The sequence below is a fragment of the Podarcis raffonei genome, chromosome Z, assembly GCF_027172205.1.
Source record: "Podarcis raffonei isolate rPodRaf1 chromosome Z, rPodRaf1.pri, whole genome shotgun sequence".
Classification (NCBI taxonomy): Eukaryota; Metazoa; Chordata; class Lepidosauria; order Squamata; family Lacertidae; genus Podarcis; species Podarcis raffonei.
In genome coordinates this window covers 33,653,758-33,681,213 of record NC_070621.1, presented here as the reverse complement: position 1 = coordinate 33,681,213, position 27,456 = coordinate 33,653,758, and the positions used below count along the sequence as shown (strand labels likewise).

Here is a 27,456-nt window from a genome sequence, read left to right as displayed (position 1 = left end):
CAGAAAAAACAAGGTTTCCTCCCGCCTGACGGAGAGACTGTAAAACGAACCCCTCCCGCTCTGAACCAAAAGCCCGCCCATTTTTCCCCCCACCATTCCTTTTCATTTGTGAGCATGCGCAGCTCTCCAGTTCCGTTCCCCGCTTACTCTTCGGGAGCCTGCGGTGATATCATCCCCCCCGCTCCCTCTACGTTTTTCGTCTGAAGGGGTGGGCGAGCAGTTCGCGCATGCTCATCCTGAGACCAGCTCCGCTCGTGCCAACGGTAGGAAGTGACGCAGCCAAAGGGAAACCCGAGCCTTTTCTCCCGAGCGCACCCACTTCCTTTCTTCTTCCAACGGCCCCGCCCCCGATCGCGAATTGCGCCTGCGCAGGGAAATATTTTTTGAACTGAAGGGCGGCTTTTGAGGAGGGAGTTTTTTGACGGCGCTGGTTTTGACGGTGCGAGCTGGGGAAGGAGCAAAAGGTAGGTGGGCCTCGAAAACTGGAAAATGGCTCGAGAGGACAGCGGAGTGCTGGTGGGAAGGAAGGATTTAATTTTAAAAATATTTTTTAAAGGGCTGTTTGAGGTGAAGAGAGGTAGGCTGTGGAGCATGCCATACTCGGACACTGTAAATACTATTCACTTTAAAGGTAGCCAAACTTTCAAACCCCACCCTCCTCCTCGCCTATGTTGCTTTGCCTATGGCAAGAAAGGAGGTGTTTATGGTCTTCTGTTGTTCATCGGCTCCACATCTGTCCCCTCTGATTCCACTTTGAACAAAAACAACAAGGAAAAAACCCGAAATATCTGTATAATATTTTGTGAACTCTTCCAAAGAAGACTTGGGGGGGGGGCATCGCTGAGACACTGGTTCCGTCATATTGCTATTGCCCTGTTGTTGTTATTGGGTTCATTGATGTGCCTAAGGCGCCTTTGTTTTGTTTTTTTAGAAGGTAGCTCTCCATTCATTTTCTGCACCAAACTTGATTATTGGAGGACAGGAAAATACTAACAAAAGAAAACCAAAAAAAAAGTTGACCTTGTCTTGTGTTTCTTTCCCGGAATAAGAAAAAAATGAAGAGACTCAGGAATTCTGAGGCGCCAGAACATCCTTTGCCAGCTACTGGTAGTAAACAAACCAGAAGTGTCACAAAGCCTAAAGAGATAGAAGATGACCAGCTTTCCATTGAAGAAGCCTTGAACTGTTTGAATAAAAGTAAGAACAAAGAGAGGGTTTAATGCTTATGCCCCAATCCAGCAAAAAAAGAGAAATTCATGTAAATCTGCTCTTGTATGTTTGTTTCTTGCTGGATCATGAACTGGGAATCAAGCTGGTGCATATCTGAGTGTTAGTACTGTACTGCATTGTTTCCAATATGATGTGCTTTTGAATGTATATTTTTATTCATATTTTAGCTCAACAAGCCATACTTTAAAATTGTGTTTACATGTAACTAGGGTTGGGTAAGGTCCTTACCATAAGGATTTTAATACTTGGATGCTCAATTGAAGTTTATCCCATTCTCTTCAGCTGTTTAAGGACTGCCCCTCTTTCTGATTAACTGCCTCTGAACTTGGTGCCATCTGCAGATTTCAACATGCTTCTACTTACCCTGACCAAAACCATTGGCAATGTTGCTTCATGCTCTTATGTGACAGGGAACATAACACTTGTAGGAAGATGTGCTTATTAAGAGTACAACATATCAGTGGGAGCAAAACCCACATTTCTTCCCTCAAGCAGGTTAGTCTAGTTTCTATTCATATGGACTTCTTGGAGTGTGTACTCTTGCAGGGTCTGCTTCCTTGTGAGCAGAAACTATTGCAGATGTATATATTTTGGCAGAAATGGTTCACAAATATGCATGATGGCAAGCAGGCAGACAGGAACAGTTACAAATCAACCTTGGCCCTGCATAGCCTAGAAGCTGTTTCCAACTAGTGAAATAGAAACCTTTCAGCAACCTTTACAGCCATCTGCAAACACCAAAGTTTGTATTTTCTTTAGCTTTCCATAGAGAAGTGGCTGTTTTGTATATTGGAGAATAATAGTGTATGAAGTCTAATGTTTTGTTTAAAGCTACCCCTTATTAAGTATCTTGAGCTGAATTGGGCTTGTGCACAGATCTTAGCACACTAATCAACAAACAGGTTAGGGGAACTTCTGGCCCTCCAGACGTTGCTTAACTACCATTCTCATCACCGGGCACCTTGGTTTACTGAGGAGCTCCGGAAAATGAAGCGGGATCTCAGACGGCTAGAGCGAGTATGGCGACGGACTCGTGACGGAGCCTCAAGAACATCTTATAGGACGCTTATGAAAGCCTATGAGATGGCTATGAAAGCTGCTAAGAAATCTTACTTTGCAGCTTCCATTGCATCCGCTAGCTCTCGCCCGGCACAACTTTTTAGACTAATTAGGTCAATAACGTCCTTAGGAGGACAACCAAATTTAAGCACAAATTCAACCCACAGCTGTGAGGCATTCACGAGCTTTTTTGCAGAGAAAGTCCTGTTGCTCCGCCATGACCTCCCTGCCAATTTAGTTACAGTGACTGAACTGGAGGCCCCTCGACTGACTTCAGGTCCAGTGTTGGACCATTTCGATCAGATACTCCCTACTGATGTGGATAGATTCCTCCAAGTTGGTAGGCCCACCACCTGCCTCCTTGATCCGTGCCCGTCTTGGCTGATTAGGGAGTGTCCAGATGTTGCGCGGACCCCCCTGGTTGAAATTATCAATTTGTCCCTTGACCCGGGGACATTCCCAGGGGAACTGAAGGAAGCAGTGGTGTGTCCACTCTTAAAGAAAACTTCATTAGATCCCTTAGACCTATCCAATTACCGCCCAGTTTCAAATCTTCCATACCTGGGTAAAGTAATTGAGAGAGCGGTTGCTGAACAGCTTGGTAGGTTTCTGGAGGAAACATCGGCATTAGATCCATTTCAGTCCAGTTTCCGTCCTGGTTTTGGGACGGAGACGGCTCTGGTTGCCCTAACAGATGATCTCCGTAGACAACTGGATCGAGGCGGGTCAGGACTGCTGATCCTTTTAGATTTGTCAGCAGCCTTTGACATGGTCGATCATGATGTTCTGGACCACCGCCTCGCAGACGTGGGGATACAGGGCATAGCCCGTAACTGGTTGTGCTCTTTTATCTCTGGTCGGGGACAGAGGGTGGCACTAGGGAGGGAAATGTCGTTGCGCCACTCCTTGGTGTGTGGAGTGCCGCAGGGCGCAATTCTCTCCCCGATGCTTTTTAACATCTTTATGCGCCCCCTTGCCCAGATTATCCGGAGCTTTGGGCTGGGCTGTCACCAATATGCTGATGACACTCAGCTCTATCTGCTGATGGATGGCCACACCGACTCGGCCCCGAACACACTGACCAGATGCTTGGAAGCTGTGGCTGGATGGTTTCGTGGGAGCCGATTGAAACTAAATCCTTCGAAGACAGAGGTCCTATGGCTAGGTCGGGATGGCATGGGGATGAGGGACCAACTCCCTTCTCTTGTGGGGGCCCAATTAGTGCCATTGCCTTCCGTTAAGAGTTTGGGTGTAATCCTTGACGCCTCCCTTTCCATGGAGGCGCAAGTTACAGCAACAGCCAAGGCGACATTTTTCCACCTTTGCCGCATCAAGCAGTTGGTCCCTTACCTTTCCCGCCCCGACCTGGCCACAGTGATCCATGCGACGGTCATCTCCAGGCTTGACTACTGTAATTCGCTCTACGCGGGGCTGCCCTTGAAGCTGTCCCAGAAACTCCAGCGGGTACAGAATGCTGCAGTGAGGCTCCTCACGGGGTCTCTGCCATGGGAGCATATTCACCCAGTGCTTTTCAAGCTGCACTGGCTCCCGGTGGAGTACAGGGTCAGATTTAAGGTGCTGGTTTTGACCTTTAAAGCCCTTCACGGCCTAGGACCCTCGTACCTACGGGACCGCCTCTCCTGGTATGCCCCATGGAGAGCCTCAAGGTCCATAAATAACAACACCCTAGTGGTCCCAGGCCCTAAGGAAGTTAGATTGGCTTCAACCAGAGCCAGGGCCTTTTCAACTCTGGCTCAGGCCTGGTGGAACTCTCTGCCTCATGAGACCAGGGCCCTGCAGGATCTGATTTCTTTCCGCAGGGCCTGTAAGACAGAGTTGTTCCGCCTGGCCTTTGGCTTGGAGCCAATTTGATTCCCTCCCTCCCTCTCTTTCTTTTTTCTTTTCCTTCTTCTCCTGCGATGAGGCTACATTTTAATATTTTAATGTTCCATTATTTTAATGTTGTATTTTATTTTTGTTTTTAAGTTGTAATCATTCATCTTGTTTTTATTATTGCTTGTAAGCCGTTCTGAGCCTGGCCTTGGCTGGGGAGGGCGGGGTATAAATAAAAAATTATTATCATCATCATCATCATCATCATCATCATCCTGCCCATTGGCAATGCTGGCTGGGGCTGATGAATTTCAATAAAGCTTTAGACTTGCCTCTACCTACCTCTGCACCAAACCAAAGAGCAAGAAAGCAGATGGCAAATTAAACAAGAATTCCATAGTTTTACAAATGCCATGGCATCTCAATGGGGCTACCTTGCCAATTGATGGTAAAGCAAGCCATTTGAAAGGCCATCATGCATGAGAATGGTTTTTAGAATGTATTTTACTCACACTTTGACTTTTTTCTAATTAAAGGTAGTGCCTCAAAAAAGAATATAGCTTTGCAGGGTCCTTTGAAGACTGTGGAAAAGATTGCACAAGAGAGAGGCTTGGCACCAGAAGAAATTCATAACTTGCTGAACATCACACTCAGTGGCAAGCTTGGTAAAGAAAGAAAAAATTTCTCTCTCTTTCCCCTTGGCAGTAAAGTATGTCAAAGTAGCTGCATTGCCATGCCTTGTCCCTTAACAAGAACCTGTGCTGCTTCTAACTTGTGACAAATTATCAATAGTGAAGATGTTAAGAATGTTAAGCAGTGTATTTCAATGTCTTGCAGGTACAGTGATAAGCACTAGGCTACTGAAGAATCTGATTCCCATTTCCGTAATAACAGAGGATTCTGTTATTTCAGCTGTGTCTTGGCTTTGTGCTCGCAAGTGTTCTAATGACATTCAGGTAACTTGGAAAGCATGGTAATGATGTCTTGGTTCTGAAGAATGATATTTTTGCCAGTCTGACTTATTTATCCTGGTGATTATTAAACTAGATGTTGTACAATTCCTGAACATATTCCAGAAGGGGTTTGTTATCTTGGTCTTGCTTTCACTTACTGATATCTATCTTCTCCCTATAGGTGCTCGTTCTAAAATGGCTAATTGTAATGTTTGACTTCATTGATCAGAAGGAAAATATTAATGCTCTCTATGGTTTCTTCTTCAGCTTCTTACGATATGACAAATTGGTAAGATAAAAATGAATGTGTTATTTTGAAGGAACTAGCTTTTGTTCTCTGACAGTAACCAAAATCAAACAATAAAGAGTACTTTCTGACCACACAACAGGACACAATGTAAAAAGTGGGGCCTTTAAAAAAAACCTGAACATTACTAAATACTGAATTCTGAACACAACAATAAAATAGACAGTCATACCTTGGTTATCGAATAGAATCCGTTCTGGAAGCCCGTTCGACTTCTGAAAATGTTTGACAACCAAGGTACGGCTTCCAATTAGCTACACAAGCTTCCTGCACACAATTGGAAGCTGCGGTGGACGTTTGGCTTCCAAAGAACATTCGAAAACCAGAACACTCACTGCCGTATTTGCGGCGTTTGGGATCCAGAATGTTAGACTCCCTAGGCATTCTGCTTCCAAGGTATGACTGTAATAGGCTATATCCAATGTTAGCATACTCAGACCCATTGAAATTGGCATGACTAACATGGATCCATTAAATTCATTGCACCAATCTTTTTTTTTTTTTTTGTACAGGCAACCCTGGATTGTGTTCCGGGTTTTCGTGCATGTTGGCGGAGCATGCATAAATCCATTATGTCCTGGCCCCGCTTCTCCCTCTTCCAGGTCCAAAAAATGGGTTGCAAATTCTTTGAACATACACAAAAAGGGGCTTGCCTGTATTTAATTTTGATTCATTTCACGTATGAAAACAAACATACATATAAAGTCATGCATTAGACATATTTATCATCTCTGATACAATGATAACAATGCATTATTTGACTTTATCCACACTTTAGAACTAATTGGATACGAATATACCCACCCTCCCACCAAATGTAAATAACAATACCAGCACCTAAATGATTTAAAGTTTAGATAATTGCGCCTACATTTAAGGGAAGACAGAATGTTACATACATACTAAACAGTCAGAGACATTACATAGCTTGTAGTATATTTAACTGTATGGTCTGAGACGACAAATACAATTCTAGTTAGGGGTTCCATAGCCATGGCAAAAAGCAGGGGTGGCAGTGAGCAGCTCTGCTTTGTGCCCCAGCCAATGAGAAATATCAGAGAGTGTTCCCCATTCAGCAAAAATTAGTTCACTGACCCATAGTATAAATTAAAAAGTGGATCAACCCAGGATGTACTAATGCCTAAAGAACACAGAATTGTAAAGCGATCTTGCCAGTTTAAACAATCAAATGCCCTGACTGTGTCCAGCATCAGGAGAATACAGTGGTGCCTCGCAAGACGAAATTAATTTGTTCCGCGAGTCTTTTCGTCTTGCGATGTTTTTCGTCTTGCGAAGCACGGTCCGTCGCAACTGCACCTCTTCAAGCGGCTTTAAGAGAAAACGAAACAAACTCGCAAGACGTTTTCGTCTTGCGAAGCAAGCCCATAGGGAAAATCGTCTTGCGAAGCAACGCAAAAAACGAAAAACCCTTTCGTCTTGCGCGTTTTTCGTTTTGCGAGGCATTCGTCTTGTGGGGCACCACTGTAGTAGGTTCTGGATGTGACTGATTCCAAGCTAGGCTATTTTTGCTTCCAGGGAAGGAAGGAGCAGCAGAACGAAATGCCATCTTGCTTCAGTGATACCAACTTGAGTGATGGTTTTTCTAAAAGCATTTCATTTTCACAAGAAGCCTGATGCAGAGGCCAAATAGTTAAATCTGTCTTCTATTTAAGCTCTTGCCTGGTATCCATAGGCAACAAGGAATTTCATGCCAGGCCCTCCCCACTGCATTCTAGCATCCAGCTGCAATAGTGAGACTGCTCGTGGTAAACCCCAACCTGACCCTGCTGTGCACAGAATGGTTCCAATGAATAAAGTGAGACTTCTAAGTAAACATTTGGCAGTTAAATACTGTCTATAAGCAGGCTAGTAATTTAGAACTCATTGTCACTTGGACACTAAAATACTTGCTGAATTAAATGCCATCTGTTTTTCAGGATTGTGTTGAGATGGAAAGAACTGAATTTACCAGTTAACTGCTTTTGTGTAATATATTTTCTTTCTTACTGTAGCTCCCCTTTGCCTGTCATGTGCTGTGTTTGCTGACCAGAATGGAGAGTGGTGAGATCTTAATTAGATTCATGGTACATGTTATGTGATTGCATCGTAAGCTTTTTGTCATTTGTCACAGGAGGCAAGTCATCCCCACCACCCAGTCTTGGGGACCCACTTTATGGATTTACCACCCTCTAAAAGTGTGCTCAGCCCTTTTATTCAAATGGCTGATTTTGTGCAAGAGAGTATGACCTATCTTGTTTGTAGATCTGATATGCTGCTTTACTTGGAATAAAGATCCCCTTGCTGTTTTACCTACAGCTGCCTTGAGTACGGACTCATTGTTAAAACTGTGTTTATGGAAGACAATGTTACTCAGCTACGAGTGATCGCCAAAGAAGAAGAAGAATATGTGAAAGGCAGAACATAACTTTTTCGAATAAGTATTGAGTTTTGTTTTCTTCTCCCTAGTGAAACCTTTCCATGTGAGGAAACTTCTAAATTTACACGGCAGCATGGTAAGCACTTGAGATATGAAAGTTGAAGCAAGACAAAACTTTTTTTTTTAAAAAAAAGGAATCTAATCTTTATAGGAACTCCAGTGTGGCATAAAAGCTTAATATTTGGATAGCTGACAAATATCTGATGTAATTTAAACGGTGCATTATCTTGCATTCTAAGACGTAAAGCAAAGCTGCAAATAGTAGCATCTATTATTCTTTATAACCTGCTGATGGTGTAGGTCTAATGCTGAGCTCATCTGAGAGGGCATGCAACCTTTGTCCTTTGCTCTCTAAGCAAAAGGTATACAGTCATACCTCGGGATGAATACGCTTCGGGTTAGGCATTTTTGGGTTTTGCCGCGCGCATGCGCAGACCGTCAAAATGACATCATGCGCAGAAGCGCCGAAACGTGACCCGCGCAGATGTGCGGACACGGGTTACGTTTGCTTCGGGATGCAAACGGGGCTCCAGAATGGATCCCGTTCGCATCCCGAGGTACCACTGTACAGCATAAATGAACAAAAGAGATGGAAGATATTCTTGTTAGCTTTTCATCTCTTTGGATTGTTTGTTTCTACAGCAGCTGTAGCCGCCTCACTCCACTAACTGCCCCTAATTAACTATAGTGCATCCACTGCATGGTATGCCAATTAAATGAATTTCTACAATTTACCGCAGTCTTATGTGAAGGAAAACTTTTTTTATATAATATTTTTATTAGATTTCCAACAAAAATAAAAAACAAACAACAACCACAAAGAAAAATATACATAAATATACATGTGTAAAGGAAAAGCTCAGGGAGTCTCAGGCAGGAGTTGATCAAAGAAAAAAAGTTTTATTTCCAGAAAAAGAGTTTGGTGAAAGAAAGTTGAGACAGGAGATGGCCCATCTTCAGGTATAAGTCTACTTGTTTAGACACAGTATATGCACATCTTTTCTGAAACTTCAGTTGCTCAGAAATCAGTTGTTCAGTTTCTGTTACTTCTCTCTCATTTTACTTAGTTATGACAGATGTTTCAGGTTAATGCTTTTAACGCAGCACAACTTCCTTCACAGTTTATTAATTAATTTGGTTCATGAGCAAGGTGCACTTTTCATCAGTTACCCACTTTTTCAACAATCTGATTCCTGAGGTATACTGATTAGTATACCAAACCCAGAGGATCACCTCACCCCTTGTTACTGGCTTGGGAGTCTTCTTTACCTAGAAAAACTCTCCCGTCCTGGCAGGAATGAGACCCAGGTAGCCTGTATTCCCATAGCTTCTACCTCTCCCAGCTCAGACTCAGCCCTCCAGTTAAATCCTGTCTGTATACCTTCACCAGACACTCAACCCAGTCTTCCTATCTAAACTGAGGCTCCTTCCTCTTGCTATAGATAGTCCCCTCAGAGAGGATGTTCAACTCAAATCAGAACCAATTCTCTCAGACAAACCCTATCCTAATCCCTCTCTCTCATCTCAAATCAACTCCTATCTCTCAAACTAAACCCTATCCTCCTGCTCTTTCCCTTCGCTATCCCTATCTAAGAACTCATTCAGAAACCCCTCCTTTTATTCTCCCTCCCAAAGTGCTGCTCCACACTTGCCGCTCTGGCTGGCTGTTGTGGTGGTAGGTAATCAGAGAGAATTCTGGTGGAATTCTGAGGGACTACATCAGCATATTCTGCTCTGGCTTGCTGTCTGCCCTCCACCTCCTATTTGTAGGGTCATGGCTAGAGATTTGCTATGTCTAATGCAGTGCAGTGCTTTTTTTTTCTAAAAAAGAATTTGTTTAGGGGCACTTTCATTACCCTGCTCATATTGAAATACTGCCCCTCAATGAGGCCAAACTTAGATTCACAAAATGTTTAGGGGTATGCGTCACCGTCCCCCATCCGTCCGTCCCCGCCGCCGCCAGAAAAAAAGCACTGATGCAGTGGGTTTCATAGTTTCTCAGCTACTATGTTGGAACATTATCAGGTGCAACAACATCGAACTCATTTCTTTTCAGACATCAGCTTCTCTGCAGACTCTGCTATGGAAGTACAAGATCTTTGCTCCTGAAATGGTAACAGTAACTTTGCCTACAAAAACAAAGGTGAGGATGCTTTCAAATGAGATCTGTGCTGTGCTGTGAGATCTGCGCTGGGAGACGGCATCTGAATTCAGTGTTGCCAAATTATTAAACTACTCATTGATGAGGAAGAAACAGTTAGATTGGAACTGTTGTACACATAACTGAATTCTTAAACTTGCATATTGCGCTGCTTAATATTAAATTAATAATGAAGGTGAAGCCAAGGGTGTCATGTGATTGTTGTAATTTCTACCAGACAATAATAGTTATAAAAAATCCTTCATGAGATACTTTTGAAGTGCAGTGGTACCTTGGTTCTCAAACTTAATCTGTTCCAGAAGTCCGTTCCAAAACCAAGGCACACTTTCCCATAGAAAGTAATGCAAAACGAATTAATCCATTCCAGACTTTTTTTAAAAAAAAACCTAAAACAGCAATTTAACATGAATTTTACTATCTACGACCATTGATCCATAAAATGAAAGCAATAATCAATGTACTGTACTATGAAATAAATAAGACAGTATTGTAAAGGGACCCCTGACCATTAGGTCCAGTCGTGACCGACTCTGAGGTTGCGGCGCTCATATCACTTTATTGGCCGAGGGAGCCAGCATACAACTTCCAGGCCATGTGGCCAGCATGACTAAGCCGCTTCTGGTGAACCAGAGCAGCACACGGAAATGCCGTTTACCTTCCTGCCAGAGTGGTACCTATTTATCTACTTGCACTTTGATGTGCTTTTGAACTGCTAGGTTGGCAGGAGCAGGGACCGAGCAATGGGAGCTCACCCCGTCGTGGGGATTCGAACCACCGACCTTCTGATCGGCAAGTCCTAGGCTCTGTGGTTTAACCCACAGCGCCACCCACGTCCCTAGACAGTATTGTAGATGATAACAATTAAAATTATTATTTTCTTACCTGCAGTGATGATAGTCATTGTTTGGATGGGGGACATTTATCCATTTCCGCAGTCACACAATCAATCAACTGAACTGGGTTCCTCACAAAAACAAATTAACAGCCATCTGACAGTATTTTACAGCCATCGCTGCACACATGAGAAAACCTTCTTGCATCTGATCTGCAAAAAAACACTTAAGAAAGCTGCTTTTTGTAGATGGCCGTAACAGGGACAGCTTTGTCTTTCTCAATGCTTGTCTTTGGCTGCCTGTGCCTGTTCCCAGCAGGAACCAGAGAGTGTGGCTGAACTGAGCAGGATTAGCACCCAGTCATCAGCTAATTGAGCCCAAATTTAATGCTATTGCTTTGCAACACCAACTGATGGATAGGTGGGCATGGTTTGGGGGAAATTACCTGTCAAACCAAAATGGACCCACAGACTGGAGATTCTGTACTCCTGTTGTAGGATCCATGATGAAATAATGCCAGCTCCAAATATGGTAAGGATGTGCTCATATAGCTTAGCCAAATCAAAGCAGAAATTAAATTGAGCACTCAGCTGTCATCTTAACTGACATTTATTACTCTTGTACTGAGTTCTCCTCTGCCAATAAACTTTGCTGAGGTTTGCTGGGCTGCTCCTACTAGGCCTGAAGCACAGAGCTGACGTTGCCAATGGATCAGCTGAGCTACCTTTTTCGTTCTGCTGTGTTTTTTTAAAGCAGACTGGCAGATTTGTCAGCCTGCTCTATAATGAAGGAAGAAATTTGCTTTCCTCCACAGCAAACATGAAAACAAAGTTGTTGGGTAAGGAGTGAGCTACATGTCCTTTCACTACCAACTAGCTCACTCATCTGTATGGAATACCTAGTTGTTTATGGTACCAGGCTAATTGTTGAGTACAAGGCTGGTATAGAGCATCCTATTCAATGATATCCTCCTCCACTGTAGGTAAATAGAACATTGGACTTAGTATTTAAAGTTCCTCTTCTACACTGGATGGAGGATAGCTTACCTGCCCTGGAGGGGTGATTCTCATTGCTGGGAAGAGTTGGGGGTGGTTGTATGCTCTCAGTTCTATTTCGGTTTTGATATCTCCCATATCAATTTTCCCCCAATGCCTGCTGTTTTTGCTATTAAGGGTTGCAGTCCCTCTTCTATCAAGGACAGTTTGAGCATTCATGGTTCAATTTGTTATGTCCCAAAAGTGGAGAGGTTCTCTTCCACACATGTTGACAGTAAAAAGTCTGATTTGCGTAGCCTGTTGGAGCAAGTGCAGAGTCAACGCATTTGAGGATACCCTCCATTTGCCACAGAAAAGGAACTTAATCTCAACAAAACCAATCTTCTTCCCCCACCAGATGTCATTTAGGACTTTTTCACATCCGTGGAAAACAGCAATTGACAATGTAAAACTGCGAATTCACGGAACACCATCTGCATCCCAGCTAACTTTAAAATGCATGGAGTATCCCCAATCTCAGAAGAAGGTTTGTTGCTGGGGATAGTTTGAATGCAGTTATTGGGCTACAACTGTGCATGCTAATTTTATTTACTTTATTGACAACTAGTTAGTGTCAGTGATGGCATGAGAATCTCTGTCCACTCAGATATGCAAAGGGTATCCTGATGGTAGCAAGTGTTGAATAACTTTATTATATTTTCATATTTGAAAAAGTTTAGAGTAGCTTACATGATGCTTTTAGTAGACTCCGGTTCTGATTATTATTGGATTCACACTTGCTATAGCAACAGATGCTCTGTGGTCATTTATTTTTTCAATTACATTATAAATGGAATGCAATATGTAAAGCTCACACATTTATTATTATTATAATTCTGATCAGGAAGAGGCAGACTTTAAGGAGGAGTGTAAACCTTTTATTGAATATTTAAAGCACACCAAGCTTGAAATACTGTTTGGTTTTCTTCTTCCACCTGAACATTACAATTACCCAGAATTGTAAAGAAAATTAATCACTGAAGGCACAACTTTAGAAAAGATTTGGAAGATAATATGATAGCTGAAATTGGGATTAGGGTTGACAGAGGCATAATCTAGAAATGTAGCCGTGAGCCGTTTAATTTTGGCGTTTTGTTTTCTCCATAGGAAAGGAATACAAAGTTGATTCCGCCTGTATGCAGCTCCAATGCAGAAAGCTTAGCTGAGAGTGAAAAGCATAAATTCTTTTCGTTGGAACAGCTGCAGACCTTCCCCCAGCTTCTGCAGAACGTTCAGTATTTAGAGGTAGGTTTGTGAATAGCACTCTACTAATATAATGCAGGGGTCAAATAGACCCCAAATGAAACACAGCTTTAAAACAATTAAGAATGTATGACAATGATTCCAATTTAATATAAAAATATGAATGTAAAGATTATTGTAGCCTTCTGTTAAACAGCCATGATGGCCTTTCTCCTAATTTCTAGCCATAGGGTTTTTGCTTACTCATGCAATTTTTTCTGTAACTTAACCTGGAAGCATGGATTCTAAACAAAAAGGAATGGTTAAAGGTGAATGTTACACCAGTGCAACAGTTAAGTGAGATACTGTGGTAGTTATAATGTTTTGTTTGAACCACTGCTACTGTAGATGTGCAACAATTCATTCACCTGCCCCCCCCCAAAAAAAACCTCTTAAAATGAGGGCTTAACTAAACTGCTTTGAATGAAATATTCAGAGTGGAAAAGAGGCACTATGTGTGCACAATAGGTGAGAGATTTGAAACATAGCAAAAAGCATAACGTAACAAAGCCTACAGAATATGAAATTGCACATATTTTGGGGGAAATATGTGTATTTAATGCCACATTGGAGCTATTTACTAAAAGTGTAGAATAGCTAGCTACATGATGGATTTTTAATTAGACGCGACTAGACTTCATCCTTTGGTGTGGGTGGCACTTATGAACTATATTTATACTAAGATTTACTAAGCACTTACACAGATTAAGAACAAGACAGTTTCTGCCCACAGACTTGCAATCTAAAAGACGTAATTCAAAAAGAAAACAAGGAAACTCTGATGCCAGTTTGTGAAAACACTAGCTTGAACGGAAACAGTCCAGGGAGCAGCAAAATGAACTTGTACATCAGCCAAGTCAATGGTGAAGGCCCTATTGCCTGATCCATCTCTTTATTAACTACAGCCAGATGTGGGGTGGCTACTATTAGGGGAGTTGGATGGGCAGCAGCTGTGCTAGGGTAGTGCCAAGGAATAGCCATATGTTCTGCTTGCTCAGGGTGCAGCAACCATGTTGATTAAGCAACTTCTGTGAGGCAAGGTTCCTTTTGGCTATGCAAAACACTTAGGGACATGAGGACCTGCATTCTGTTGGCAGCAAGGGTATGGACAGGCAAAGAAGAGCAAGTGGGTTGAAGAACCATGGGTTGGGGTGTGGTGGGAGGGCTCTAAATTTTCCATTGACTTGAACCAACCTGTTCAATTCTGGTTATGTGAGATCTCTAGTATATGTGTTCTTAGAAGCAATGGCTTTTCTATAAACTGAAGATTTTTTTTAAAAAAATACTGCTGATTAAATGAGGCATTCTGTTAAAATCAAAATCTTTGACTGTTTCCAACCCTGGGGGTGGCTTGCAAGGACAATTACCCTCCTATTAGTCCTAGTTTATGTTCCGTGAACAGACTCCGCTAACATGAGATTTGCTTTCAGCGTGGCGGAGAACCGAACGTCTGAGTTTTTGTGTTCCCTTCTGAACAGTTTCTTCTGGCTTCTCTTCCAGCCTCCAGCCCAAATAGGCTCGGTGATAGGCAATCCTCTGTTGCTCCACTACTTCAGTCTCAAAGATAAATCAGTCTTTAGGAGGATGCATTACTGGATGGGTCATACATTAAAAGAAGGTAGGGAGACTAATTTGATTCCCACATAGGAGAAACTGGTGCCTTAGATCTAGGCTACGGCCTGGTTCTCACAGAGATAATCTTGTGTCTGAGATGTGAGAGCTCACATGATTGATTGTTCTGCTGCATTATAGATCTTGGAGAGCTGAGTTTCAACCTAATATGCGAGTTTTCTATCTGCAGAACATTTTTTTTGTACAGAGAAGCATTTCATCTTATGAGTTCATCCCCTCTCCAAATATCTGACTTGGTACTGCACAGACACAAATCACCATCTCAGTGTACCTCAACTGTGCCAAGGCAAAATGGGTGGCAGTCTATATACAAAGGTGAAAACTTGGGGATGTCAGAAAATAAGAACTTAGAGGATAAGCAATGTTTTACCCCTTTGTCTCATGATTCAGGATGCCCTTGGTATAAGATGATGAACCAGGAAGATGAATTGAACTTCAAGGTCTTCTTAGAGGAAGTCTTCAAAGCAGAGTGTTTCTTGCAGGTTAGTTCATATGCGATTCTCATCCCATCATTCCTTGGACATTGTCTTTTGTCCACCACTATTCTATGCCTTGACTAAAACATCAGTATTCTGTTAGTAGGATGTTAAATAATGGTATGTCAGAAATGAAAATACTGTAGCTTTTTTTAAAAAAAGCACAGGAGGGAGAGAAGCTGGGAGGTGGGAAGAGACGAAGGGGCTGTACTGTTCTATTGTAGTAATGTGAAAACCATAATAAGCCATAAGTAAAAAACTATTCTATTGAAAGTCATGATGCTATCCAAATCAATTACACAGCTGTGGGCTTCCTTATCAAAGGACAGTGGTGGCCAAATTGCAGCTCTCCTTATTTTTTTCCTAAGAGCTGCATGATGAAGGAAACAGACAGGGCATCCAGGGGCAGGTGGTGAGTGACACAGCCTAAATCTGTGCAGTCAAGAAATAGAGTTCCTGAAGAAGGCAAACTGGGAAGCAGAAAAAAGTGGCATGAATAAAAGTAATTTGGGATCTGCTTTTTAGGAGGAGCGGTAGAGGCTCTTGGGCCAAAGAAGATCACTTGAATTATTAGAAACTTTTGCTATCCCTAGCAAAGTACTTTTCAGATGGCAGCCCAACTAATCTGCTTCACTAGCTTATCCCTTGAATTCTTAGAAGTTATCTGTCTTGGCCTTCTTAAGTATTTTCTGCTATGGAAGAGCACTGTCAGGCTGGGTGCATGAAAAGGGCTGGCTTTCAAGAATCTTTAGCAGTGTCAGTTGTGCCTTTCAGAGGGGTTTCTTGGCCTGTGAAGAATTCTTGTGGAAGAGTCTGCGCTTCTGGGATGGCTGCTGCTGTCAGTCACAGGTCCTACAGCTGGTGAGATGGATCTCTCCCAACAGCTTCTCAGGTATGTGATGCAGCCTAACCAATCTTACCCTGCTTTGTGGTTCAGACAGGCCTGCTTCAAAGTCTCTGTTCCTTTTTTTGTTTCTTTCCTTTCAGAAATGAAGACTTATCTCTACCAGCCATTGTTGAAGCTTTTTTCCATATCATCTCTTTATTTTAAGGTAATGGAGGGAAAGTGGCCAGTGAATGCCTGCTTTGGCATGTAAAAATTACCAAATTTGATCCCTGACATACAACTAGGAAATATGTTTGTCTGAGGTGCCCAAGAGTAGGGCAGTTGGGAACAAAATACCAGGCGCATTGCGGTTGACAAATCCTTGAATATGTTTGGGATTGCTATCCTTGTTAAAGGAAGGAGACAAAATACTTGTCAGACTCAGATGAATTTCTTGTTGTATGTAAACTAGTTGAATGAGCCTTAATTGGACGTACAGAATCTCTGCTTTTTGCTACGCTCAAACTAGGAATCCTAGCTTGCAACAATCATTGGTGGTTACCAAGCAAGCTCACTTCAGACAATGGGCTATGAAGCTGGTTTGTATAGCTACAAACTGTTTGCCATAAGCCATGATTCTTATTTCACATGTAACACTAGTGCATTATAATAATAATGCACATAACATTGAGCATTATGTTTGAACTAGCCTTTTGGAATTACAAATACAGCACCATAGCAATAAGATTGGTTGCTGCTTTTCTTCCTTCAGCTGGAAGTATGCAAGTTTCCTATAATTTTTCTCTGCTTTTATCTCCTGTCTCTCTGGGGGTTAACATCACAACTGCATGCTACTGAAGCACCCTAGGAGAATTCTTAAACTTGTGTGTATGGATAACCTGGGCTTTAAAAACCTTTTCAAGCATATTACTGCAGTACTGCCAGTATGGAGCTCCCCCAAATCTGAAATACAATGGATCCATTTTTTTGTTTTTTGCTCTTCCATAGTATGAAGTTCTTGAAAGCCTAAGGGAACTGTTACTGAACATGCTGAATTGCCACATGCAAGCAGACATGGCAACAGAATCAAATGTTGATGTGTTGTAAGTATAATCTTTACAAAGTGGTACACCTCTAGAACACAGGCAATCAAGCAATAATGCAGCTCACATGGGCACAACCATTCTCTTCCTACTAGATGCTAAGGCTGATATCTATATTGTTTTGTTGCAGGAACACCACCCAAGTTGACCTGATAAGCTCCTTGGCAGAGCTCATTCACTTTGTAAACAGGCTCTCAACTGTTGGTCTGTGCTTGGAGAACAACTCTACTTTGTTGATGAATGTTATCCTGGATTTCTATGAGACAGTATGTAAGCTGTTCACACTGCAGATTTGTTCAATATCTTTAGACGTTATGTATTTGACAATCCTGAGGGAGGTTCTGATAATTTGAGGGGGAGGCAGAGAAAGAGAAATCCAAAGGAAAAAAGTGGGTAGATTGTTTGAAGCCCATGTTTGCCTCTAAAGTATAACGTCTATATATAATGTTGTAGACTGAGACATAATGTCTGAATAGGCAAGAACAAGGCTGTTCCTCCGTTTTTCCTGTGAAGGTAATGTGCTAAGGGCAGAGAACTGAGAATACAAGCTTATACAGCTATCTTTCCTACTTGTAGGTATCCGATATATATCTGAAGTACAACCTCCCCTTGGTTATTATGCTTCCTACTGGAGTCTTCTATCCAGCACTTCTCAGCATGAATTCTGCTACACTTGACCAACTCTGCTACATTATGTACAGGTACTGAGAAAATTCCTTTTTCTGCCCCTTGTGCTTTTCCTCAGCCTTTCTGCATGGCCATAATCTCGCTTGTACTAGACCACTTCAACTTCTCTACTAAACTGCGATTGCCCACTTGATTCTCCACACTATAATAATGCCAGAAGGCAGAATGTCAATTTGTCCTTTCTAACTTGTTGTGCTTACATTTAGTGAGTGTTATGAAGGCAGTTTGCTAACTTTCACAGTGTTGTAGATTTCTTTGGGTTCCGGGGGCGGTGGCGCTTGTGGCCCTGATGCTTAAGTTTTTTAATGAGTTTTTGCTTGCTAAATAAAGTTCTTCCCATGATAGAGAGAGTCCTCATTTCAGGCTCGGGATGCAATACCTCTCCATATGAACCAACCTGGGCCTTGAGATTATCATCTGAGGCCACCTTTGTTTTTGTTTTGTTTTTTGTTTTTTAAATAATATTTATTAAGTTTTCCATTTTAACAAGCCAATAAAAGCCACATTAAAAACATTCCAAATTATAATCAAACAGTCCAAATTTTATGCCAAATGTTAAGTCTTTGGTTGACTTCCCATGCTCTGAGGTTCGGGGAGTGATGATCTCACAATTGTGCTGCTTCTCTTAATTAGTCCAGATAGTTCCAAATAAGACATTCTGATGTTGATCCTTCGTTTATTTTTAACAGCCTCTGAGTTCATCTAGCAAGCGGATTAAACCAATATAGTGTGATTCTATGTGAAAAAGTTCCTTCATGTTTATTTTCTTCTTTGTACTCTGGCAGTCTGTGGCAATTCACTTTCACTTTCTCATGCCTGTAATTTTCTACTGCGACACATCTTGAGCTGGAGGAAATCTGACATCCACCATTTGTACCAGGCATATGTCCAAACTTTTTGTTTCATCTCCTTCCAAGACAGATAAGCCTTTACTTTAGCTAGAAACCATAATTTCCATCACCTATTCTTTTTTATTGATCCATTGAAAGTGATTGCAAAATTCATAAACCAGTTCCACACAGTTAATTCTATAGTAAAACCATAATTATAACAATAATGAAATACTCTTTCTTTCCAGTCCCGCTTGCTTACTCAAATAGTCAGGCAGGCAGTCCTTCCAGGGAGATTTGCCAAATAAGATAGCAAATACAAAATATATCAAAAAGAAATAATGGAGGCTCACCCCCCCCTTCCGTTCTGACATACCAGTCCCATAATGATGGTAATCCTTCCACTCAAATCCTTTGGCACCCCAGTGGCCGAATCAGTTAGCAGAATACTTTATCTCCCCTCGCTCAGAGCATGCCTGTTAATTAAGTCCAAATTTCATCTTAAAAAAGCAGGTATTTGTTGCTCATGGCGTCAGCTTTGGAGACTTGCCAAAGAAACGCACGGTGCTTTACACCCAGTGTCCCCTGCCCCCTCATTCCTTCCTGACCAGGAGCAAGTCTTGGGCGATCTGCTGGTGAAGCTGCCCCCCCCCCCGACGCTGGGAAGGTTGGATGATTACTCCCATCTCATCTTCAAAATATTCTGTGTGAGATGGCTCTGATGTAATGGGCAGCCGTTCGCTAAAGCAGCCAAACAGGAAGTCCTGAGGCCACCTTTGTGTGCCTCCATGAGAGGTCTGGCGGGTGGTATCACAAGATCAGGTCTTTTCTGTGGTTAATTTCTGTGTGTGGAATGCTCTTCCTAAGGAGGCTCACCTGGTGTCTTTGCATATCTTTAGGTGCCAGGTGAAAATATTTCTCCATAAAGAGGCCTTTGGCTGATTAATATTATAAGACCTTTTAAATGTGTTTGTGGGATGGGCGTTGGTGGTTTGTGTTTGCTTTTTTATTATGTACTTTGTGTTTTTATCTTATATTTTTATGTTGTGAACCATCATTGATATGTTGTGAATGCGCTCCTCAATGGAGAAGAGTAAAGGAGCCCCCACCGCGGCTTGTGTGAGCCGGAGGCAGGATGGGGGCTTTGTTAGACTTCTCCACTGAGGGGCAGGCAGCCACATTCCCCTCAGTGAAGAAGTCTAAAGGGGGTGCCTGCCCGCACGAGCACAAGGGAGGAACAAGCTACATCAGCCCTCTGTGGTATGAGGGCCAGAGTGAGATGTCTGTTTCACCCAGCGGTGTATCACAAGTGAAACCACCACCACTCCTGAGTCCCTCTGCTACCAGCATCCATCTGCAGCTTGGTTCTCCCTCGGCACGCAGGGCGCTGGTGGCAAAGAGACTTAGGAGCGGTAGTATGTAGTTTCACTCGCGATATACCTCCAATTGAAGACGCCACCGCGGTCTGGTCCTCACCCGCTACATCATCCAGGCCTAGATAGTATGTCTTGGAGAAAAGTGGTGTGGAGGAGCAACATAGAACAACCCCTTGGGGAGAATGTCAGGTGAAATAAAGGTGCCTTGTGCACCCAGTTAAAGGGAAAACTTAAGAATACCACACCATGCAAGTGAAAGGGCTCTTTCACACAGTCCAGTTTCAGATATGAGTGACATTACATAAAAAAGAAAGATGTGATGTTCTTGAGACATCTTGAGTTGAGTCAATTGTCATGCCACAGGGTTAGAACCCAGCCACTAGGATGTTTCTGTTCATTTAATCTATTTTTAGCAAAGTGATCTTTCTTTTGCTGAAATGGGATAGACTTGGACTTCTCAGGAAATAAAACCGTGGTACATAACTTAAGTTTGCTGACTGATGCTCATTTTTTCCAAGTAGGAGATTACTGGCTGAACTGAGAATGTTACTTGTGTTAGATGTGGTATTGGATTTTGCAGTTGATGAGAACCTTGTATTTGTGACTGGCATGCCAGATTATATCAGGCTGGCTCATATTTTTCTTTAGTTACTACAATGATACCCATTGGCGGAGGAAGAGGAGTGCGGGGGGAGCGCACCGCCCCTGACAGTGCGATCCCGCTGGGATGCCATCACGGCTGCCTCCCCACCCGCGCTGGGTGCCACGCCCCCGCCTGCTCTCCGTCCCCCAGTGCCGGAGCATGAAGCTCTGCCACTGATGATACCCTCATTGCCTAGAGCAAAGCTAAATTACACACACATTTGTGGGTCATATGCAGAAATTCAACTGAACTGAGCTTCTCTGTTGCGTAACCCATAAACTTACCTGTGTGACACTGATGAAGCTATTCTGATTTTTGAATCAAATTTTTAACCCAGTAGTCAAATTTTTAACCCAGAGTCTCAAACAGGTGATAATGTGTTGGGGTGGCATTGCTGTGCTGATTACTGACTAACAAAAGTTCAAGCCTTTGAGGCCAGTTATGCATCTGGATTATTTATTTTTTTTAATCCCCTGTTCTCTTCAGGAAATGCTACATAAAAGTGCCATTCTTAACATTAGTTCCAGCAGTTGTGTCTGATGTGAGAAGTAGCCAATTGTTGTCAGCTGGTGTAGAGCTCTGTGCAGCTTCCTGCTTGAGGAAGCTGCAGAGTAATTAATATGGAAGGATGCAGTTGCTGAAGATGCACTGAAACTAGTGTCTATTATACAGAGCAGCTGCCAGGACCTATACTTCTATTTCCTTCCAGTTTCTATAGTGACTGAACAAGGAGTCACTGCTGCTGTTTGCTGCTTGAGGTCGTGCTCCACCTTTTTGTCTCATGCTTACAGCTCATGCATAACAGTTTCTTTTCACATACGCACCCTTGTTTACAGAAATGAGCATCCATTCAAGTGTTTGTCTTTCTTTCTAAGTAACAGTTGCTTCTGAACGGTGAAAAGTGCCCTTTGAACTCATTGAATCTCTTTATATTCAGAACCAAATTCAGCATGTTCTCTATTGGGTGATTAGTAACTGTTCTGCATGGTGTCTGTGTTTTTCTCTCAAAGTCTACTCTGTAGATGGCTCTCCTATTGCAAGGACATGTGGTAGGTAAGCAAGAGAGAGATTTATGTAACATAACCCAAGAAATGGAACCAAATGAGAAAAGATATGTGCTATCTTGCTGCCTCATAATGCTAAGTGAAAGATAGCTAAGTACTCTGAGATAGTCACTGCTCACCTGTGCATAGTAATAATTTTATGGCACTGTCATGTGTTCAAAGCGCTTCACATGCTTTAGCTAGCTGTGGTCCTTAAAACAACCCCCCTGTAGAACTGTTCACAGTAAATGGGGGAGCGGAAGTTGAGAGAAACTGGTTTGCCAAAGACCATCTAGTGAGTTAATTGAAGAATCAAGACTCATGCAAGGGATTTCTTTAGCCACTACACAGTTTCATTCTGCGCACATATGCATAAGAATAATCGTCTTTTTTAATTCTTACTTAGGTATCGAATCAACCTGGTGGCTGCAAAACAAAAACCCCAGATTAAAAAGGTACTGCAGATAAGGTGCTTAATGGCAAATGCTTGGATTGGAACAAATATATTTAATGGCTCCATCTGAAATTTAATATAATTTCACTGACAAAACTTGCCTCCCTTATCTTTCACATCTCTTCTCCCATATGAGATGTTCTTGGACTTCAAAGATTCAATGCATATCTAGTCAAAGAGAAAAATCTCTTCTACAGACTTTAGGAAAATAGATGGTTCTGTGTGATTCTAATGGCCAACTAATGTATACGGTGCTGTAAATGAGGTGGGAGGGGGACACCCACACAAGTAAGCTTCATCGCAAGTCATTGTTTCTTCTTGATCTTGTTTCCAAACTGCCAGTAGGTGGCTTGCAAATTTTATGCATCTGGTTTAGTTATAAACATAACATGTATCTGACTTCATTCAGTGTCAAGCAAAGATTTAACATGTTTTCCTTTTCTTTTCTTCTCTCCCCCCACCCCCACCCACCGCTATGCTTCAGTCATAAGTACCAGGCAGTCCACAATATTGTACACACATGGTGGTGCTACATTTGTTTTAGTGGGTCACAAACTGCTCAGGCTTGATGTTTAGTTGATTGATCAATGGTATTCTGTAATGATTATGGAGTGGACAGGATGCATGTTGGAGCGATACTTCTTGCTAGTAATTGATGATGTGGAGCTATCATGAACCTGAAACATTGTCTAGATTGTCACATTATGTCTTACCATGTGCTGCTGCAGTTCAAGTTGAGCCACCAGATTTGCCAGGAATACAACCGATATCTATCAACCATAGTTGGGTATCTGTGGACCTCACAAGCATTCCAGGAGTCCCCCTGCCCTCAGGGGATTCAGCTGGACCCAGAAGTGCTGGAGATGACAAGGGTGAAGGACCACAGGAAGGGCTTCAATGTAGTTTTCCACCCTGCACTGATGGGATATGCTATGCTCTTCTTGAAGAAGGTGAGGAGAGCAGTTGGCATTTTTCAAGTAGAATCATTTCCAATTATTTTTAACACTGTAATACTTGAGGACTACTGAGCATGAGTGTGTATGATCACTGTTAGTTACTACGATGTCTGCATTGTGTCCTTTAAAACTCCAGTCTTTGGCACACCATGGCCTACCTTCTACCATGCCATATAAAGTCAAGCTGTACATAGGCTTATTAAGAATAAGTACTGTGCAGGGAGGAATGGGGAGACCTGGGTTCACCACTCCATTTAACCGTGAAAGCTTAGTGCCAAGCCTCTGGCAACAACTAGCAGAGACAAAAGAGATCTCCTTGCAGTTCCAAGTCATTCTGGCTCCATTCTTTGGAACCCCAAGTTTAAAGGAAGGCTTCTCCTCCTCCTTGAATCATTACCAACTCTCTTCCTTAGAAGTGTACTAAAGATATGGGATATGGGAGGGGCCATACCTCAGTGGTAGAGCACATGTTTTTCATGCAGAAAGTCCCAGTTTCAACCACATACGACAGGAAAAGACTCCTATGTCTGGAAAACTGGAGAGTGGTTGCAATCAATGTAAACAATACAGAACAAAATGGACCATTGGTCTGTTTTGGTAATATAGCAGCTTCTTGTGGGGGCTGAAGAATTTGACTTCACCTCAGTCTTGTTTGTTCCTTTCCCCCCCCCCCTTTTTTTTTAAAGCAAGTTTCCAGCCTTTGCCATTGCAAAAATATGCCTGAGTATTTGGGCAATGTCTGGTGAAGTATAAAACCAAAGGAATTGCCAGATGAAGTTCCAGGTTCATCAGTAGGTGCACTCTCTACTGTCAGGGTAAACAGTACCCCATGTCTGGTTTTTTTTGACCAGCAGTTCTCAAAATGGGAGACCAGCCTCCTATATCTGGTCTGGAAAGCTTCCAGGAGCTACTACTGCTTTATTTCCAGGAAGCAAACTGTTAGCAGCTACCCAAATCAGTGTGCAGGGAGTACCAAACTTTAGTACAATTCTTTGTTGCAACAGAAGACAATGTGATACGATTTATTATACCTGTTGCCTCTTCTGTGGATTCATTTTCATACCACAACCATACCTCTTTCTTTGATCTGCTTGTAACTTTGTCCATAACCGGGCTTTTTTCTTTCTCTTTTTCTTTGCTTCATTGGCCTTTTTTAGAAGTTTAGTAGGCTTGGTTCAAGAACCTGCACCTTATTTGTTTCTGATTCCATTTTCTTGATAAGTCTGCCTCTGAAACATTGTTTTCCAAGCTTTTTTGTGTGTGTCTCCCTGTGGTATCTAAGTATTTGCCCACAGCTTTTTAAAAGTAGCATAGAAGGTAAAACTTGTCCCCAGTGTAAGCTTTTATTTCATTGTGCTTCAGTGAAAGTGGAAGCTGAACTTTTCTCTTTGGTGCAGCTTTTGGGCTCTGGACCTCGTAACTGCTTGCTCCTACTCAGGCAGCTTTACTGATATCCAAAAACTTAAGCTGCCTTATACCAAGTCAGATCATTAATCCATCTGTCAGTATTGTTCGCGTTGCCAAATTCTCTAGTGTCTTTTTCCTACCCCTACCTGGAACCAGAGATTGAATTGGGATCTTCATGCAAAGCATGTGCTGTTCAACTGAAGTGTGGCTTCTTCTCTAGGAGATGATGTGGTCTTCTGCCTTTGGAAGACATACTAGACTGAAATTTGCTGTTCAGTTCACCAGAGAGTGCTGTTGTACAACTGAAGATTAGCTGATAGCAAAATTATCAGAGCCATTTTCTCCCCAGGCAACACTGGTATGTGTTTGGCTGCTTATTTCGATGGACTTTCATGTGTTGAACCGAAAGAGCAGTGCATGCTGTTTCAACCTGTACAGGCCCACTACAAAATGTCAGAGATGTGAATTTTTCAAGACCTATCATGTAGTAGCTTTGTGGAGCAGCTCTGAGGCATTGGTGCTGTCCAAAAGGCATTTAGTGTTTCAGTTGTGCCATGTCATCTTCAGGAAGTCTAGTCTGAGGCTGATTCTAGAGTTAATCTCTAATAATTTCAAATAACTCTTCTTTTAAAAGCTCTAGTCTTAGAGAACCATTAATTTCTAACACCTTTCTCTCCCCCCCCCCCTTCTCTTCAGATGCAACCAGAGGACACAACCCTGAACTTCAGATTCATTCGGGTAAAGTGGCATGCTTGACAAAATGCTATGTTTCTTGGGAAGCTGGTTGTCAGTTGGAGCTGGGATTTGGGGCACTGCCACAGAAGAAGGAACAACTAAAATGTCGAGAAAGGGGAGGGGTTAGGAGAGGGTACCTTCCAACTCTAGAATTTTGTGCTTCTGTGACAAGGCTGATAGCCTGTGCTGCTGAGGAACCTACATCTTCTAGCTTTGTCCACCATGTATTTTCACATTGAAAAGGAATTGTTCAGTAGCAGTTGGTACCACATACCTGAATGTGGCAAGTACTACACCTGAAAAAGTTTTTATTTCTGGTCTGAAAATGGAACTGGCATAAAGATGCAACTGTTCCCCAAGGCTAGGGGATCTCAGTTAGGTCTCTTTGTTGCTTGGTTTCCAGCACCAGTTGGAATATAAAATTCAAAGAGGGAATTCTGGCATCAAGAGATGTTCATTCCTTGTAGGAGCTCTCCTCTACTGCAAAGAGGCATGCCCGCTAAAAGCTAATTGAAACTGCCCTATGTGAACTGGCTCATGAAGAGGCTGCATGGTGATAGCTTATTCCTCACCACAAAGACCAAGTTTGTGTCACAGCATATTAGCATCATGGGTATGCTGGGCTTTTGCAGTGTGGATTGCTCTGCAAGTTCAGGTGCTAGGGTAGGAAATGAGAGGACACTTTGTGGCCCAAAAAAGAAAAAAGCCATTGTATCTGAAGAGATTTAACTCCTAATGCTTTATTTGCAGGGGGCAAGGTGGGGATGGTACCAGGAATTTCTCTACTCCCAAGGATTACAAGGCCTGAAGCTTTTCATCGAAAGTAGCATTTGCCATGCTCCTCAAGAGAAAGTAAGGCATTAATGGAAACAACAGATTGATTCTTACAGTCTGTTATGAACTATCAAGCTATTCTTCAGAAAAGAAGAGGAATATTTTTTAAAAAAATGTGTATTTATTAAAAGATTTTAATGAGTAACAAAAGTGCATTTTAATGAGTAACAAAACTGTTTTCAGACACCATGATAATTTCCGGTCCGTGACCATAATAACTTTGTGATATATCAAAATATTGTGATGTTTAGCTGGTGATTTATCGTGATGTTGAAAACTTATATGTTTTTAAGGAAAGGGCTGGTGCTGTGTAGTTTTACTGTAATAATCTGTATGTTTTAAATAAATAGTGTGTATGCGTGTTTTATGTTTTTCTCCTGTTTCTGTTTGAGCAAGAGGGCAGACGTTCTCTGGCTTGTAGGCTGCCGCGCATGCGCTGAAGAGGCGGCTTTCTTGTGTCAAAAAAAAAAAAGCGAGAATAAAAGGTGAAGGCTGGCGGCCGGGCCACATGACTGTCAGTGGTGGTGGAGGAGGAACGAGCAGCCTGAAAGCAGCCCTTTTGGGCTGCTTGTTCTTCTGCTGCTGCCACCTGCCTCTGCCTCTCAGCAGCACCCTAGATAGGCAGGGGGATGGGAGGGGGAGAGAGAAGCCCCTTCTGCCATGTGTGCACACGCACTCTGGCCCACCAGCAGGTTTGTGGTGTGGTGAACTGGCTTATACTCGAGTCAATACGTTTTCGCAGTTTTCTGTGGTAAAATTAGGTGCCTCGGCTTATATTCAGGTTGGCTTATACTCAAGTATATACGGTACATTATTTCTGATTTGGATTTGTTGATTTTAATCCTGTGTTTTACCACAATTACTTAGTTGTTTCATTAATACAGGCATTGCAGCTTTTGGATTGGATAGCATAATTGCTATATCATCTGCAAAAAAGCATTACTTTGTGCATTTCCTTTTTATTTTTGTTCCTTTTATCTCCATGCTGTTGGTTCAATAGCTAATGGTTCAACTGAGAATGTGAACAACAACAATAACAACAACAATGTTATTATTTCTACCCTGACCATCTGGCTGGGTTGCCGCAGCCACTCTAGGCAGCTTCAAACATATTTAAAAACATAATCAAACATTATAAACTTCTCAATACAGGGCTGTCTTCTAAAAGTTGTGTAGGCGTTCCACAGGGAGGGCGGCACTGCCGAGAAAGCCTTCTGCCTGGTTCCCTGTAACCTCATTTATCGCAATGAGGGAACCCCCAGAAGCCCCTCGAAGGAGGACCTCAGTGTCTGGGCTGAAAGATGGGGTTGGAGACGCTCTTTTAGGTATACAGGGCTGAGGCCATTAAGGACTTTAAAGGTTAGC

At 42.4% G+C, this 27,456-nt stretch overlaps 1 protein-coding gene across 1 annotated transcript; it reads left to right on the top strand.

Moving 5' to 3' along the window:
- Positions 1 to 1,073: 1,073 nt before the first annotated feature.
- Positions 1,074 to 26,306, top strand: CENPI (centromere protein I; the record flags this gene model as incomplete). Its single annotated transcript, XM_053374885.1, has 20 exons — positions 1,074 to 1,197; positions 4,653 to 4,787; positions 4,960 to 5,078; positions 5,257 to 5,364; positions 7,395 to 7,443; positions 7,849 to 7,895; positions 9,876 to 9,962; positions 12,206 to 12,334; positions 12,955 to 13,092; positions 14,590 to 14,707; positions 15,112 to 15,203; positions 15,972 to 16,089; positions 16,185 to 16,249; positions 17,032 to 17,126; positions 17,257 to 17,392; positions 17,703 to 17,827; positions 22,112 to 22,160; positions 22,888 to 23,109; positions 25,219 to 25,260; positions 26,008 to 26,306. Coding segments are annotated over 20 exons (2,112 nt in total), but the record flags the coding sequence as incomplete, so codon positions are not given.
- Positions 26,307 to 27,456: the final 1,150 nt, after the last annotated feature.